This window comes from Pseudonaja textilis, chromosome 1 (genome assembly GCF_049901715.1).
Source record: "Pseudonaja textilis isolate UNSWEBS1 chromosome 1, rPseTex1.2, whole genome shotgun sequence".
NCBI classification, from domain to species: domain Eukaryota; kingdom Metazoa; phylum Chordata; class Lepidosauria; order Squamata; family Elapidae; genus Pseudonaja; species Pseudonaja textilis.
Window position 1 is genome coordinate 86,645,834 of NC_141990.1, and position 18,429 is coordinate 86,664,262.

General features: G+C 34.6%; 1 protein-coding gene across 19 annotated transcripts in view; it reads left to right on the forward strand.

The window, feature by feature from the left end:
* REPS1 (RALBP1 associated Eps domain containing 1) overlaps window positions 1-18,429 on the forward strand; it is a 45,767-nt gene that overhangs the window by 23,210 nt on the left and 4,128 nt on the right. For 3 of the 19 annotated variants that reach the window (XM_026705567.2, XM_026705571.2, XM_026705574.2), the window contains 9 exons: window positions 1,430-1,566; window positions 7,065-7,145; window positions 10,793-10,880; window positions 12,606-12,707; window positions 13,356-13,428; window positions 14,904-15,022; window positions 16,987-17,051; window positions 17,383-17,565; window positions 17,697-17,792. In XM_026705567.2, coding sequence (XP_026561352.2) covers window positions 1,430-1,566; window positions 7,065-7,145; window positions 10,793-10,880; window positions 12,606-12,707; window positions 13,356-13,428; window positions 14,904-15,022; window positions 16,987-17,051; window positions 17,383-17,565; window positions 17,697-17,792 — 944 coding nt within the window. Of the gene's footprint in view, window positions 1-1,429; window positions 1,567-7,064; window positions 7,146-10,792; window positions 10,881-12,605; window positions 12,708-13,355; window positions 13,429-14,903; window positions 15,023-16,986; window positions 17,052-17,382; window positions 17,566-17,696; window positions 17,812-18,429 lie in introns of all 19 variants that reach the window. The other 16 variants (XM_026705568.2, XM_087940244.1, XM_087940284.1 and 13 more) reach the window with 10 other exon arrangements.

The window sequence follows — 18,429 nt, forward strand, 5'->3', positions numbered from 1 at the left end:
GCCATGTGTTTTAATGATATTTTAGAATGAACACACCTAAGGATTGTACTCTAATGTCATGAAGAAGCTAGTCACGCAGATTTATTTATTTATTTATGGCAAATACATAGACTTATGGCAGTTCAAATGTCAGTGTCCAGTCCACCCAGCCATTGAAGGACAGAGTAGTCTTATCAATCAAGCAGTCTTTTCTGTATAACATAATATGTGGCCAAGGCCTATCCTTTAAGGAGAACTTCTGGAAGAGGTTTCCGTAAGTGACTATTAATAAAACAGAAATTTTGCACTTTCACTATCTTTGCAAAAGTTCTTGTAATCTCATAGAATTTTCTAGATCCTGGCCAGTAAAGTCTCCCTACGATTGTTCTCATGTTTGGTAGCCATCAAATATACAAAACTAGAAAGCTGCTAGTTTTTTGTTGTTCAAGGAAAATATTCTTTGTTCTTAACATATGGAATGTATAAACTTAAACTATAAGGAAAACTTTTGAAAAAGGAAAATATTCGGTTATTTTACCTTAGCATTAGCATTCTAAAATTTCTGCTATGCTTGTAGCAGAAACAGGTTGAATCCAAAACATGAAAGAACTTTCCTTGTGCAATACAGCTTTTCTGGTTACTTCCCTCTTCTACCAGAGGTCCAGCATTTTCATGCTGGTGGGCATATCTCCGATTTTGATGTAACCAATCATAAAACACAATTTTTACAGGAAGGCAAACTGATAAAGCTGAAAGAAAAATAGCTTGCTCAAGAATTTAAGCACAGAGCTGACAAAACAAAATTGCTACTTTATGGCAGGTAAATTGGTCATACTAAGAAATATGCCACAGGGACAAAGCTTATACAATACATGTATCAAAACAAGTAAGGGGAATTAGCAGAAAAAATTTAAAAAAATGATTAAAATATACATAGAGAATAATCAAAACATTTTTTCTAGCCCAAATATACTTGCTACTAGTTTCTATTGTCTCTTTTCCTAGACTACATAGTATAGTTCAGAATAAAAAAGGGGCTATTTAACTATTTTATTTTCTGAGAATGTCCATACGGCCTAGAATCATTAATGGGAGTAGAATTTATGTGGTCGTTGATACTTTGGTTTGCAGTAAAATTGAAAGTCTTTTTTAATATAGTGAGAGCAGGATAAATGACAGAACTGCCCACAAACCCTGTGATTTCCCAAATACCCCATGGGGAATCCATTCTAGAATATTTATAATGGACCTAAGTATACTATAACATGCTGGAAAAATAAAGTAAATATAATACAGTTCTCTGCATAATGGGAATCTCTGAAATAGGTTGATAAATGTTTATAAATAACACATGTTATAAGCATGCTTCCATACATTAATTATGAAATTGCAACAAACTATTAACACACAGTTTTAAAGACTGCTACGATGTTATGTTTGGCTTTTGTAGTGGTTCCTGTTTCAGAAGTGGGGGATCAATCTGCTGAAGTAGGTTTTGCAAGTTCCCCAGCAGAAGCACCGCCAAGCAAATCGCCATCAATGCCATCACTTAATCAAACGTGGCCTGAACTAAATCAAAGCAGCGAGGTTAGCAAAATATACCTTATTTTCTTAGAAGTTCCTACTTTAAGAATGAATGTATAATACAATATAGATTGGATTGCGTTCTAAATTTGGGGGTTAAGTTTAGTTTTGCTGTGTATAGCCTTTGATCCTTGTCATGATAACGGGAGAATATATTGGGCTTGTACATAAAAGCTCACTTTTTTTTCTTTCCCTGGTCTTTAAAACAAAAGTTATTCTGTCCGTCAGTGATTTCTGTTCTAAATCCTGCATAGGTCCTTTGCTAATTTCTTGAGGGTGATTTCAACACTCTATAAGGTAGAAAAGATTAGAGAGCTTCCTTTTGGAATTATTCAGTTTATTTTTTGCTGTTAGACCACAGTAAAAGATGAAGTCCCTCTTGAGGTGACTTGGACTCCTGATGACTGTCTATGTTTGCTTGGCAAAAGCATGTATGTGATTTGCCATAACTTTTTTTTGCCTTTTTGATTTCCCTAATCTAAATCTCTAATCTAAAATCTTAGAAAGTTTCTGGTAGTTTCCCATCCAAATGCTAGTTCTGATCCAATCCTGTTTAGCTTTATTTAAATTGACAAGGTTCTACTCCCTTTCTGACCTAGAGCAGAAAGCACATTCAAGTCTTTTTGCCTATGTCTAGTACAATCAGGATTCCATTTAAATCAGTCTGGCCATTGACTGGGAATTAGATTTCAATATATTTGAAAAATCCTTGTTTGGTGAGTGCTCATTTAAAAAAAATATGGTTTTTATAGTAATTTTATTTAAAATTACAATTGCAACAATAAAACTAATATAAACTAAAAAAAATGGAAGGTGCATAAAAATAGAAAAGAAAAAATAATATAGTAAGGAAAAAGGAAAATAAAAAACTTGCCTCTTCATCATAGGTATAAAGTCTTTTCTCTTAAAATACAAATGACTTCTTCCCATGTCTCACCTCTTATCTATAAACAAATCTTTAGAATCTATCATTCAGTCCTGATCAGCAAACGTCTATTGTTACCAGAGATAACAATATATATATATTGACCTTGGTCAAATAAACCAACTTTACATTCCTTCTTTTTACTTTTAACAATTCTGATCTTTAAATCCTTTAAATAATGTGCTAGACCTTGATTTATATTGTTTTTCCTGTCACTTCTCCCAAAATTCTGTAAAGCTTTAATAAGCCTCTTTTGTAGGAAGATTATCCAGGTCACTCTCTTGGTTTGCTATTATATGTTCCTTTTAATTATTAAGACATCCATTGGATCTATTGTATCATCTTTTCCCATATCATTCTTGTAACCTATCTTTTTTAAGTCCACTTTCAGATCAGTCTCAATCTTGTCAGGTAAAAGTTGTTCCTCTTCCATAACACATTTTAAATAGAGGCCAGACCTTATTGAAACTAATTTCTGGGTCCAATGTTTAAAACCCTAACCTAACCCTAACCCTAATCTTTAGTATGTCCAAACTTAAAATATTTTGCTTAATTCTGTATTGATAAGTCAAGTGTTCTTCCCCTTTAATTGTAATCTTTAGTTTCTCTAGTGTTCAACCTTTAAAATCCCATTGATCATGTTTTTTAAAAGAATTCAGCATTTTCTCATGGGAAAGATCCTTATAATTAATTTCAAAATTGTATTTCAAATCTGAACTCTTTATCTATTTATAACTTTCCAAAATCTAAATTCTAAACACCCTTTTGCTGTTCAAAAACAAGTTCTTAAAAAGTCTATTTTAAACTTTTTTTGCTAAGAATTGAAGGAAACTTACCTGTTGCTTTAAATTAATCTGTCAATCCAAAGTTTCCTAGTAGCTGAAAAGCAATTAAATAATTTTTTTAAGTGATTGGAAAAGAAGTATGCAAACCCAAAGATGCCAAACAAAGTTTGAGCAAGCTGGCTCTCCCCTCATCTCACAGAGCTCTAAACCCATTGGAGACTTCTGTCTGGTACTCTCTTCATGAGGAACAACTATATGGAGAACGTGTCCATTTCTTGTCCAGAGAAAAATTATGAAGATCTAGTCTATTTAACCAGGTGTTCATTTGACTGCAGTCATTAGCCCTGGCTTTTAGTGGAGCTTTCTCCATTATCTTTTATTCCCTGGAAGTTTATGTCTCAAATGAAATTTCTGAATTTAATTCAATTCTGAATTTTCTGAAATTCTTCTAGAAGCTGAACGTATCTGAGTAAAACTGGGAAGGCAGAAATTATTTAGAACGTTCAATTGTTTGAGCAATATTTATATTGCAAAATATATTAGTGTGGTGCTAAATATTTGTCTTTTCAATAATTATTTGCCACTAACAATTTTCATTAATGTATGTATATATGTTTCCATAGGCCATTTATATTAGAATTCAGAATTACAAGGATCTCCTAGCCCAAGCAGTGATTAGTTTACAAGTTTCTGCAGTATCTCAAACTAAATAGTTTCAGTGCCAAATAACAGTCACCACTATGAAAAATTACCTTTAATTTAACCACTTTTGGACCTCTGCTGTTGCCATTACAGGTTATGGTTTGAACCTGTAGAGTAGCAGTAGATAGATGGCTCCATATTATATAGGAAAGCTGAAGGGTGAAATGACTGATTTTCTTTTAGGAAGGAGAGTTCATCATCTTAGTTCATCTTAGTTCATCAGCTTAGCTTCCTTATATAGTATGAAGTCTGTGTGATACCATCACAGAGCCAGGCACCATTTTGAAATGGCTGCAATGAATTGTGTTGCCTGTGGGTTTTCATTCTTGCTGATTGACAAAATACACATTTTTGAATGCTTTGCCACATAATGCAGAACTTTTAATATCCGAGTTGGAATTCCATCATATATAGATATCGTGATGGACTAGCTCTCTGGAAAGTTTGGGTTCATGCTAGTTAGATGTTGCTCTCCCTTCCATTGAAAATATCCAAGAGTCTTAAGATACTTGTCCAAAAGATTGCTGTCTGACATTGCTAATTTCTGCCAAGATGAATCTGATACTTGGGTTGCTTCTGGAGGGAAACGGTATATTGAAAGTTAAAGGGAGATCTTGCTCACCTATTGGATGTATACCATTTGAAAGGAAACATTATTGTAACAGGATGTAGGGAGAATGTGTTATTTTCTGACGTAGGCAACTAAATCCTATAGCTCCAAAACATAAGGTGGCAATCTCCAGTAAGACCTTTGGTCATATTCTTCTGGCATTTAGCGCAGAAATGGAACCAGAGTCCTTGTTAGGTTGAAACCATTGGTGGCAGGAAATGGGGCAGGGACCCCAATAAAAGACGCCAGTCGTAATTCCTGGTACATCCAGAATATTGAAAAGAGCCAATGTGTTTTGGAGCAAGTTGATCCAAAATCTCCAAAACACAACTGTATTGTTCCAGATTTGAAATATTTAGAATGACTTGTTGTTAGCTCATAATATTCCGTTCTTATTCTAAAAATCAGCCCAGAAAACCATAAATCGACTATTTGTTGGTTTATGTTGATCCCCTAAGAACTTCATTACTACTTGAACAAATTGCTTCTTCCAGTCTCATGGCCTCAAGAAATGTTTTTTTATTTTAATTTATCAGTTAAATCTGTGTCCTGCTTTTCTATGTGTGTAAACATTCTAGATGACTTACAATAATTAAATAATGTGAGAAAAATAACGATAAAAATAAGTAGTTAAAATAAAATATATTAAAATCAATATAATTAGATTGTTCCAATAATTAACAGTGAAAACCTTATTAGAAACCTTCCTTTTTTATTATTCCCAGCTTTGAGCACCTTAATTCACTCTTAATGGATTGGATATATCAACATGAAAATGATTATGCAGAGTTGGAGTCCATTAATACAATACATGTCAGAAATTACTAGGCAGCAAACTGAAATTTAAGGGAATGTGAAGGCAGCGTTGCCCATAGTCAACTGCCACAAAGCCTTTGCATATTAGATTGATAACATGAGTGTGGCAATAAAAACAGGCTGGCATCATCATGGAAGCATGAACACAGTAGAAATTAGAGTGGATTACACCAGCTGCAGCTGAGACCTTTGATATATATCAAATTTCTTTTCAATGTTTTCTGCTTGTCAGTAGAAAGTTGTTTGCTGCTTGCGAAGTTCTTCATTTTATCCTGGAAAAGTTGGGGGAGGTATTGAACTGCTTTCTACTTACCATAAATATCTTAGATTATGCAAAAGATGCTATATATAAACAAACAATATTGGATAACATCTGAATATTATGCAGGGAAATTCATGCAGGGAAATTTTTACAGTTCCCACAGTATTCCTTGAATCGCTGATTCTGCGCAAACTGCAGATTGCTTTTTAAACAAGCCAAATTATATTTAGGAAGCTGCTACTGAAGAAACATTAAAGTTTTATCTGTTAGTCTTGTTCATGGGTCTTGGAATTCTGTCAATTAACCTAATACTGTATTAATATTTTTTAAACCCATTACATGGTACATTACATGATTCATTAGATTTCTACATTATTATCTCTGGATTTTTTTTAAAAAAAAAACTACAATTGTTCAGAATATTCATATAAGGGTATATTAGATTTTAGGGTTCTAACTAATGATGAACAACATGTACATTATCCACACTAACTTTCCTTTGTACAATCTCCCAGCTAGGTTTAATTTGTTTATCCAAAAGCAACTGTTCTCCAACTAAGTCCACCCCTTATGATCAGCCATGTACCATAAGCAGCTCCTGATTTGCTAGAAAAACATATTCAGTCCATTTGTTTAAATGTTTGATATGTCTAATAATTAACTCACCATTCCACTAACAGAGATATTAACATTTCCTTCCAATAAGTAATCTTGACCATTGAATCTCAGACCAAATCCTTCATTGCTTGGAAACCTGATTATTTCTTTTTTGCCTGTATCTTAGTTTTTGCATGAAAAAAATGACTTGGCAGTTATATATTTCAACGGGGCATGTCTTGGATCTTACTGAAATGATTGCCAAAGCAGTCTTTCCTTTTACATTGAATACTTCAAATTTGCATCATTTCAATTATCAAACATATCTTTAATTTATGTATAAAATGTACTTTATTAGAAATGTTTTCAGGTATAGCAATGGCAATTTGCATGTGATTCTTTTAATCTTTTTTGTAATATAAAGATATATTTTATTTCTGACCTTATGTGAAGAGAATTTATTATTAATTTTTATTTCAATGAAACAAAAGATTCTAGAGAAACAAGGAATCTTACATATTGGTAGCAATAGCAGCAGTGACTTTTAAAAGCTTCTGTTTTCTGTACTTTGATTTTGTTAAAAATTCTTAATCAGTATGCTGACTCTCACTTTCAAATTGATTTGTTTAATCTGTAATAATTGATTTAAAAGATTTTGCAAGACAGAATCTGAAAATTGTTGAAATGTATATTTTGGCTCCCCCGACCCCCAAGAAAAACAACTGCCATTACAACCTCTGAACTATGCTAAATCTTCTCCAGGGGTGAATCTATTCTCATGTTTTGTCTCCTCTGTCTGTTCAGCAGTGGGAGACATTTAGTGAACGCTCTTCCAGCTCACAAACTCTGACCCAATTTGATTCTAACATTGCACCAGCTGATCCTGTAAGTCAATCACTTAGCTTGCTTCTTTGAAATTAATTTTATTAACTCCAAATTTTCATTAATTGTTTTGGTTTTTGCATGTTAAATGGGAGAATGGTAAACAGTTTAATAATTTGATCTGCTTTAAAATTTATCAAAGGGTCTTGTCTGTCACTGCAGCTAAAATAACATATTTTAGAAGCGCAAAAATAAATTTAGGTCTGTTCTTTTCTAATATCTGCCCCAATATTTTGAGATTTTTATTTAACTGTTTTTTTAAAAGGTTAGTAAAACATTTTAACTGAGTTTTCTTTACTGATAATTGTGTTGGAAATAAAATGAGTAAAAATGGTGACTTGTCAAATGCTATTGTGAACCTGGATGTCCAGGACCATCTTGTTTTTCTGGATCCAGTTCTCTTTCTGTTACACCCAAAAGCTTCTTATATGAATACACCCTTTGTAGACATGTTTCCCAATTATATAATTTAAACCTTTTCCCATATCCTTCATTGTTCATGGAAATGCATGAATGCCATTGACTGTCAGGCACACATACTTCATCATATGATCTTGCACACAAGAAAGCTAAACTAAACATAATAACTTATCCTCAAAGAACCAATATTTCCTCTCATTCAGAATTTATTGTTGTTGTCAAATGTGTATGGGGGAGGACCCACAAAAATGCTCTATTGATTACCAGAGTATATGTTGCAGATTGTATGAGTCATCAGTTCTATAATAGCTTAGGTATAAACATGTAAATGTTTATACACCATTATGAGCACCTTGAATTGGACTCAGATAACAACCAATGTGTATAAAGAGATTGCAGTAGTCCAACCTTGATGTTATTAGTTCATTGATCCACCAGGTCCAGAGTTGATAAAGGCCCTCCTTACAATTTGTGCGATATGTTAATACAGTATGAATATCCAAGACTACCCCAGATTGTCAGCCTGTTTTAAAGAAGAGTGTTGCTCCCTCAGAACTGCTACTTGTCCCAAAGTCTGATGTCAAACATTCAGAATCAGTATTCTATTTTGTCTGAGTTCAGTTTCAGCTTTTACTTCCCCTCAGAAACAGGTGAAGCACTTGTTAAGACTTAAATTTTCACTTACGCCTTCTTTATTTGAATATTGGATGAATTTTATTTCTATTCTTTTTTTCTTTGCCATCACCTTTTTATTCTATATTTTTATTTTGTGGTTTATCCAATGTAACCCAGGTTGAGATGATTTTGTAAGGGAGGTGAAAATAAATTATTCAGTAGTCTATGCCTAGAAATGACTGAATTGAAATATAAATCCATCTTGTCATTAAAAGAGAACAAGAACAAAGTTACTTGTCAGGATTTCTTCAAAGCAGGAGAAGTAGTGGGAAGTGAGGGGGGAGATAATTAATAAATAGTTTTCATATAACTACTATGTCTGCAGTTTTCATGATTATTGTATTCTTAATGGAAGCAAGCTTGTTCTTGACCTTTCTATCCAGAACTTTGCACCTTATTCATATAAAAAAGGCATACAAAAATGGGGAAAGATAAACATCTATAATAACAATAATAAACTCTGCAAAAAAGGTGAAGAAGCAGTGGACTGTCAATAATTAGGTGCTGCACAGAGATCATATAGATCAGTGGTTCTCAACCTGTGGGTCGCAACCCCTTTGGGGTCGAATGACCCTTTCACAGGGGTCGCCTAAGACCGTTGGAAAACACATATTAGGAACCAAGCCATAATTTTATGGTTGGGGGTCACCACAACATGAGGAACTGTATTAAAGGGTCGCAGCATTAGGAAGGTTGAGAACCACGATGGTGCATTGGAAGTTCTGCAAGAAATACCATTTATCAGCAAGCAAGAACTGGTGAGACCACAAAATAAACGAAGAAAATGAAGACGCTAAAGTGCTCTGGGACTTTAAATTCAAGCAGACAAGCACCTGCCACATAAAACCTCAGACTTAACTATTGTCAAAAAGAAAGACAAAGAAGTCTGGAGAGTGGATGTTGCAGCACCTGGAGACAACAAAATTGAAGACATAGTGCAAGAAAATCACAAAATCCAAATAGAATAAAATGTTCCGTAAACAGAAGTAGGACAACTGAGGCAAAGGAAAGCAAACAGAGTACCAATAGTAATAGGTGCCTTGGGTGCAACCCCAAAATATCTGGAGCACCACTTAATATATCATTATTGACAAAATCACCATGAGTGATAAAATGCCAAATCCAATCTAATCATTTGGCTGACTGCAAATAACAACAAAATACTCCTTTGAACTAATTTGTGCTTCCTGCTTAAGGTCTGTTCTCCACAATGCAAGAATCGGAGAGATTCTCATAGTGTGGGCTGGAGGTCCTCGAAACCTTTTCAGGGGGCTCACAAAGTGAAATAATAGAACATTTTAAAATGTCTCAATTTTAATTTCTAATACAGTAAATAATAATAGATACAAGCCACATAAACCAAAGTTATTTGTATTCCTCAATCCTTTTTAAGAAAGTAAAGGGGTCCTGCACCGAAAAGAGACCAAAATATTTGAAAATTGCTGCCTTAGAACATATTTAGCCCTTTATTTCATATTGCTGCTTAGTAACAAAGTTGCCTGAAACATGGGAATATTTATAGTTCTATTAGTTTACTATATTGAATGTAGCTATGTGACTTCAGATCACAGGCAACAAATTTTTGCTTCCTTTATTTTGTTTTGTTTGAACTTTTGTCCAACATGATTTTTCTATAGCTAGCCCTTTAAAACTAATAAGGAGCACCGTAAAAATATAACTTTTTCTCTTTGGAGGTGGAGATGCATTTCTGCCTAGCTTGCTGAAGCCTGTCTCTGTGTAAATCGTTAGGCACCGATGCCTCTCTGCGTAAATTATTAGGCACTACCATATACGATGTATGTGCTTCTGAACATGTTATCAGTTTATGGACAGAATATTGCATAAAAACTACTTTGAGAAGTTTCACACTTGTTTACTAGGAACTACCAATACATTTTGTTTTGGTAGTGAGGAAAATAGACGTGCTTTCCCAGTGAAATGTTGTGTGCCCTTGTGCAATGTCAGCAAAAGTGCCGATATTCACTATGTAAGATCCCAAATATGTGTATGATATATGTGCAAAGTTTCAATGCTGTTGAATTATAAAAGATTTAGAGAGAGATAGTACCTACATTGCGCCTAGTGTCTTGTACACAGTATTTAATTATATCCAGTAAGCCATAAAGGTCAAGCTATACTTCTTTCTATGGTGTAATTAGTCAATTTTCTGATAATCCTATAAATGAAATTAAAGAAAATATAAGTGTTGCTTTGTGGTTTTGCCTCTTTTCTGATTGTAGCCTTATGTAGATGACATAATCAGAACAAAAGGTTAAGTGTAGATTGCTTCTTAAGAAGATACAAAATTATAAAACTATGTCTAGGGAAAAGGTAACCAAGGAACACATAAGCAAAGCAGCAACAAAAGGAGAAAAGTGAAATGGGTATGGATATAGATAATAAGACTCAGAATAGTTTATCTTATTTCTTATTTTTAAACAGTCAACTTAGTTTAATGTTTCAAAATTTAACATAAAATGATATATAGAAACCAATCTATTCAGGATAGAATAATTGGCTTAAATAGTTTCCTTTCAAATCCCTTTCTGTTTTAGGATACTGCTATTGTTCACCCTGTTCCTATTCGAATGACCCCAAGCAAAATTCATATGCAAGAAATGGAACTTAAAAGAACTGGAAATGGTAAGAGATACTTGTCACTTATAGAAGAATCTTTTTAATAGCCAAGAATCACTTCCACAATAATTATTTGTTAAAAAACCCACAAAATTAAAGACTCTAAGGAAAGATTGTAATCATTTTGTTACTCATTATATATTTCAAAATATGCCATTTTTATTGGTGCACATAAAGAGTGTTTTTGAATAATTTTGATTCACCCAATAATATTTTATATGAATATCACATATTGCATTAGAGTAATGTAATGGCATTCAAGAACACAGGAAACTGTTTCAACTTAAAAATTAACTGAACAAAGAGTCTTGAAAAACTATTTTAAGGAGAAATTCTGCCAAACTGAGTCTCAGGTTTAACTTGAGTTTTTCTTAACAGATTGCCTTTTTCTATAGAATAAAATATTGCACTGTATTATACAGAAAAATTGCACAGTAATGCTTAAAATGTTCATAAATTCCTAAGATCTCTCTCTCTCTCTCTCTCTCTCTCTCTCTCTCTCTCTCTCTCTCTCTCTCACACACACACACACACACACACACACACACACATCCTTCCAGTTTGTAATCATCCTTGTTTTCATATTTACTTTTGATTTTATATTTACTTAGTTTTAATTCTAACTGTATTGCTGTTTATTTTTCAAAAATGGATGACTATCCAGGTTTTGTTACCTGCTAAGACAGACATAGGCATTTTACGGTCCACAAGCCATATTTGATTCTTTGACTCTCCCTGTCTGCGCAGCAGTCATGTGGAGAGTGGGGGTAACCCCTTGGCAAAATTACTTGCCTACCCATGTACAAAGTTATAAACTGACAAATGTTCCTGATTCACTGTGAAAAGTTTTGAACTCCGTGAAATAACCAATATAAAAAGAAAGTGTCAGGCAGACTGTTAATTGGTGTGTATGTGTGTGTGTGTGAGAGAGAGAGAGAGAAAGAAAGAGAAAGAGATAGAACGTACCACTGTAACTGTATCACGAGATGATGATTAAGGCTTGTGACAGACTACAGTGATAAGACTGTATAGTACATATTTCACCAATGGCAACATAATTGGTTATCCTCAGTTAACTCTTCTGTCAAGAATCCAGCTCACCTCTGACGTAATATAGATCTTAAATACTGGAAGAGGGTCAAAATAGATTCAGTTTGGTACTTATGTGAGTTCACTTTCCAATACATTTTTCTAAAAGAAGTTTATGTTTGAAAATGCATTTTTATATTTTAAAGAAGGACATGATGTCCCTGATTTTCTATAATGACAACTAGAAAAACAATACAGCTCAAATTGTAAACCAAATTATGGAGCAAATGCCAAATCAATCATTGGGGGAATATTTACTACGAGTAATCAGAGTTATATAAAAGCATGTACAACTTCTCTAGATCTCGTAGTGAGGCAAGGTTACAAAATAAAGGACAATGAAGAAATAAACTGCAAAAGTTCAGTTAGAGATTTTGAGACATTATCTCTGTATTGGGTTGCCTTTGAATAAAAACTCAGGATCAACCTTGCAGCGTTCAGATTTAAACTTCTCATGTTGGGTCTGACTTCATATACTAAAACTAGTTTAACATATCATTTCTTTTCTGTTTTCTTGTTTCAAATCAAGCAGGCAAGCACACCATTATTGTTAGTGGCTTGCATTAAACTGCACAATCTTACTCCCAAATAGTCAAAGTAATCACCTAAATTTGCATTGAATGTTTTAAAATTTCTTTCCAGATCACACAAATCCTACAAGTCCCTTGCTAGTGAAGTCACCAGATCTTGCAGAAGAAAGTAAAATAAGTTCATCAGTAAAATTCACAGGAGGAAATACAGCTGGCAAGTATCGATATTTATTTTTCAGTAATGTGTTGAAAAATGTGTTATTCCAGTAAGCTAAAAAATAATAAAAATAAATGTTCATGGGGAAGCTGCAGAAGTCATAACTATGAAAAATGGTAATAAGTCACTTTTTTCAGTGACGTAACTTTGAACAGTCGCTAAATGAACTGTTGTAACTCAAGGACTACTTTTAGTCAAAATATTTTCTCCTAATATAAAGATACGATTTAGTTCAGTAAATATCCAATCCCATCTATGTCAGGGGAAGATCTTTCAAATTTTATGATTCACACAATCCTTTCTAGTAGAAATTCATTCATGCAACACAATCTTCCAGGTGGTAGACTATGGATTTCTTAAATTTAGCATTTTTATGTGACATTCTGCTCACTTAAAATTATTTACTCATATACTGTAAATTCTTTTATGCTGTAAGTATCCATTGTGGGCCATCTATATACCTATAAGAGCATACACTTAATGGTAGTGTCAGGGCTGGACACTAGCAATGTGTCTTATGTCAGATATTTTATCAGTTGGGCTCAGTTTATTATTTTTTACATTCTTAAAAGTTAAATTATCATTCTCTCGATACTAATGTAATGTAATTCATCAAAGGTAAGATTTTATTTTAATTTATTTCAGCAGATGGTTACAGCAGCTCAGATTCCTTTACTTCAGATGCAGAACACATTGGAACTACTGTAACTAGACAACGGTAATTGGCTGCTTAAATATTAAAACAGATACTTTAGTCTGGTAAAACTTCCTGTGATTCTATGATAGTGATTCAAGAGTTTATAATATTCCCTGGTATTACTGCTCCACATCTAATAGCATTATGTTTATTTTTCTGCAACATGAAGAGAAAAATAAAATAAATGTTCATATACTACTCTTCAGAGTTATCAATTCAGAAGATTTGCAGTATTTTAGGCTTTTAGAAGTTAAAACTCTCACAGACTGTTTAAATAGATAGATGGCTGAGTTCTAGGCAAAATGAAATGTGTCATTCTGTCTTCAGAAATCTCACTGTCCTCAGCTAAATAGTCACTATGTTGCTCTTTTTGCTATTAATCTTTTTTTTTAAGGAAATTGTTCCAAAAATAAAAAAGCATTCTATAAGTGCTCCTGCTAGTTGTACTCACCAAATTTTATTTGCTTATTAAAAACATTGTATCCTGCTTTCATGAAATAAAACAAGAGAAGTACAATATACAGGTGCAAAACAAAAGCAGGAAAATGGTGATAAACTCAATTATCAATTCATAAGTTACACAATTCTTATAGTGCAAATAATTTTAGTGAATTATATATACCTATATAATTATATTATATTGGTGCAAATAATTTTTATAGTGAGTAACATATGTGCAAATAATAAGAGCACCTTCCCCCTGAAGTTGCTGTTTCTGCAAAGCATTCCTCACCCTTCTCTGTTACCTGATAAAATAACTGCTTTCCAATAAACAGCTTGGGCTCTTTTATTGTCGAGTTTCCAGCTTCCCTGACTGCACAGTCCCAGATTTCTCCATGATTATTGAGGAAGGTACAGTACCTGATAAGAGCTAGTTTCAGAAGGTCAAAAAGAAAGGCCCTATTGCTCCACAGGGGCTCCCAACCTCTGGTCTGTAGCCTGGTAGTGGGCCACAGCCCATTGGGAACTGAGTCACGCAAACAGCAGGTGAGCGCGCAAAGCTGCATTTGCGCAAGTGGCACACGCGTGCACATCCCTTCTCCCTCCCCCCACCCTGCTGCCTGTCCGCAGAGCCAGATAGGTTGGGGAGCGCTGCTTTAAAGTTTTTAATTCAGACTTTCCTCAACTGGTATTCTCAAAGTTTTTCCTTCCAGATATTATGGGTTGCCTGTTGGATGAAGCGATGGACTCTAGCACATCTTGATGGGGCATCAGATTGGGGAACACTGCCTTGATTCTTAATATTTCCATTTTCAAATGTAAATGTATAAATGAAAAAGCCACAGCTGAACTTCGTTGTATTAGCAGTTATAACAAATGTGTCAGGTGTGATACACAATTCTTTGCATTGCATAATTTCAATATCCCCAGTCAAGTTTGTTTTCATCCAAAATGGCAGGATATTATTTTGTAAGTTAATATGTTACTTTTCTGATCTTTTAGTCTTTGGAAGTTGCAGTTTGCAATAGAATTTCTGTAGTTCCATTGTTTTTCAGGTCACATTCAGGGACTTCTCCAGATAACCCTGCTCCTCCTCCACCCCCTCCAAGGCCTCATCCCTCTCATTCACGATCATCATCTTTAGATATGAATAGGACCTTCCCAGTTACTCCAGGTGGGCGTAGTTGAAATGTGTGGCGGCTTGTTTTTTATTTTAATTAATACATTCGTTAGAAATGCACATGTTGCTTGTGAAATAATTTAGATTTTTTTTCAAGTAATATTAAAGAAGTCTTATGAAACTAGTGAAATATAGTTAATACTGCTATTACAATTAAGGTACCATATTAAATGCTACAAGACTCTATTCTAATACAAAGGGGGAAAATAACTTTCAAAGTACAAAATTAATGGTAGTTTTTAAAAACATTACATATTCAAGACTTCACAATTCTAAGATGGTTAGTAATGCATTCCATTCTTCAAAACCTGCAATTAAGATGCTAATTATTATGTTTCCTCAGAGAGAAATTCCTCAGCTCTTAATATTCCCAGAGTCTTGGTAGTGCTTTTTTTTAACAGAGGAATTTAATGTGATGATATTACTATAATTCTGTAGTCTTCAATTTTAAATCACAGGAATGTCTATATAAAGCTCAAAGGAAAACACCTCTGATACAGTTTAGTGAACCAGGGTTCCCATTTGTTAATGACAATCTGTATATTTTAATTTGGAGAGCATGATATGATATCTTTTACCTTGAGATGTAGTGTTATCATAAGATATGCGGGCTTCCAGCCTGGCTGGCTTCAGAAACATTGAACCAATTTATGGAAATGTTGTGGTTCACCAGTAGTCGGTGCAGACAGCAGCGGTATCGGACAGTGAGGAAGAAAAGGAACCAGTCAGGGAATCTGGAGATGACTTGGACGAGGGTCCTGTGTCTGATGCAGGGATGGAGCCAGGACTATCTGGGAGTGGGGTGCTGCCTTCAGAGTCTGGCAGCAGCAAAGCAGAGGACTCTGGGAAGCCTGTTCCCAGTGTGCGTGTGTGCAGAGCTGCTAGAAGGCGAGAGCAGCTGAAGCAGAAGGGCAACTCAGGAGTAAGGCTGGGAGGTGATTGCCCCTCCCATAAGGGATAAAAGTCAGACCTCAATGATGAAAGCTTTGCAGGAAGCAAAGCAGTTCAATAGATTCCAAGTCCTCCTTGAAGCTCTGTGTATTCTGGTCGTTTTTTTCTGGTACTTTGGATGGTTTCTGTTATAATTAATTTGGATACTTCTGTTTTTGGCAGCATTCCACAGCACTGACAGGCATGTGCTTATCTTGGGGAACTGTTTATAATTAGTTCTGGCTGGGAATGCAAATAATTCCCAGTGTTGCAATAAAATAGATGTTGCTTTTAAAATAAGGTTGTGTTTAAGTACGTTTGATGAAGCCTGGGTCAGAACAGGAAATCATAAATTGGTCTTGATGGCAATGTGTGGCTGCTTCTAAAGCCATCTGCTTGGAGACTAATAGACTTCTTTATGCAGTTGCTTGGCCATTGAGAGAACACATTGCAGGACTAGATGGGCCAGAAGTCCACTGTTTATGTTCTAACAGAAATAATTGCTCAAGAGTTATAACCAAACACAAAACATTGATTTACCAAACAAAAAATTAATAAAACCATGTGAAACAGGATAGCTGCAATTGCCAGTTGTCACTGGGCACATTACAATCTATGGACATCCAGGGATAATAGTATATATTAGGTAATGAATCAGTTAGGTAAAAAATTTTGGTACAAATTTTGCATGCCATTCAAAGTACTATCAATTGTAATTGCAACTGTGACCTTGTATAAAATTCAAAATAGTATAGACATTCTAAAATGGTTTAAAGAATTTCTATCTTCTTGCTACTGTAATTAATAAATAAAAGACTTTGCCTAAAAAGTCTATTAAACCTATTAAACATTATATACCCTTAACATGTATGATGGGCTGAAATAGAGCAACAGATACCACTAAGGTATGACTCTAATTTTAGACAGGATGCTGTATTATATCCAAACAACAGCTAAACATTTTCCAGAAATTAATATGATTAGTGTATTATTAAGCCAGAAGTTTTTCAATTCTACTGTTTTTTTAGGTCAACAGCAGACTGGAGCGATTGCTTGTCCTCCTGCAGTGCCTCCAAGACCTCAGCCCACACAGGTATATTTGAATTTCTATTTAACTTAGCAATATTTCCTTATGACATTCTTTTGGGGATTGCATTTTCCCCTAGGCCATGAAATACAGTTCCCCCTTTATTATAGGACTCTTTGCCAGTACATAGGTCACACTAAGCCTGTCTTGGAGAAGGCAAGCAAGAATTTTGCCTTCTCAAAATAATGAGCTCTCATGGTGTGAAAATGTCCTCCTAACCAGGGCTATAATTTGATTGAGTTGGTGATGACTAGGTTAAGGGTATAGTAGCATACTTTCTTGATTGAGTTTTTGCTTTTTTTTTTAGATTTTCAAAAGTTGTTCTTTTTAATTATAGGCTGGAAGCCACGTTCACCGATCAGCAGATGCTGACGGCCTAATAGTGCATAACAATACTTCACCTCAACAAATCCCAGAACAGCCAAACTTTGCAGACTTTAGCCATTTTGAGGTTTTTGCCGCATCAAATGTAAATGAAGATGATGTTGAAGAAATAGAGAAACTTCCAGAGGTGGTCCAGGTTAGCACATATCAATATATGTATCTATCTATTAGCTATATTAAGTACCATAAAACCTTCCATAAATTTGAAAAGCAGTTTCATCCTTAGCCGTGATAAGTTTCTGGAAATATTTCCCTGACTCTCTTTAGGTAGAAAAACCCTCTGATACTGCAGGATCTATAAGAGTTGCCAAAGGAGATGGAAGAATAGAAGACAAAACAGTTTCTACTACCCCTGCAAACATGGTATGCAACATACTAACAGGTGAACATATCTTATAAAATGTATTAATCATTGCACAGAAAGCAATTCATTCAGGTTTATTTTCTTTTCACTGTTTATAAATAATGAGCACAGAGCAGATAAGCTTTCTTTGTTAAAGAACTGAAGAATCAGGGGAAATCAAGAAATTAGCATGAAGTGCAAATGGCTGCTGATTCCTTTTGTGGCTGATGTCTTCAAAGAGGTTTATAAAAATTAGCTGCTTCTACCAAGTGAGACGACCTCTCAGAAAAGGTCCTATATCCCTAGGCACAGCCACCTTATGTAGCTTGTAAAATTGTGTGTGGTCTCTCATTAATTAGACTTACAGTAAGATTCATAATACAGTAAAAATCCATAATAAATTGTACTAATTAGTTTAAATCACTAAGCTTTCTGTGTGTGCGTGTGTGTGCCTTCAAGTCATTGATGACCCTCGGCAGCTGCATGTACTTGGCAAAATTTTGGAAGTAATTAGCTATTGCCCTTTCAAAAGCTGAGAGGAGGGGATTGGCCCAGGTAACCCACATACATGGCTTTGTGCATAAGATGGGACAGGAAGTCAATCTCCTGATTTCTCCTGGTTTCTAGCCTGATGCCTTAACCCAGGGGTGTCAAACA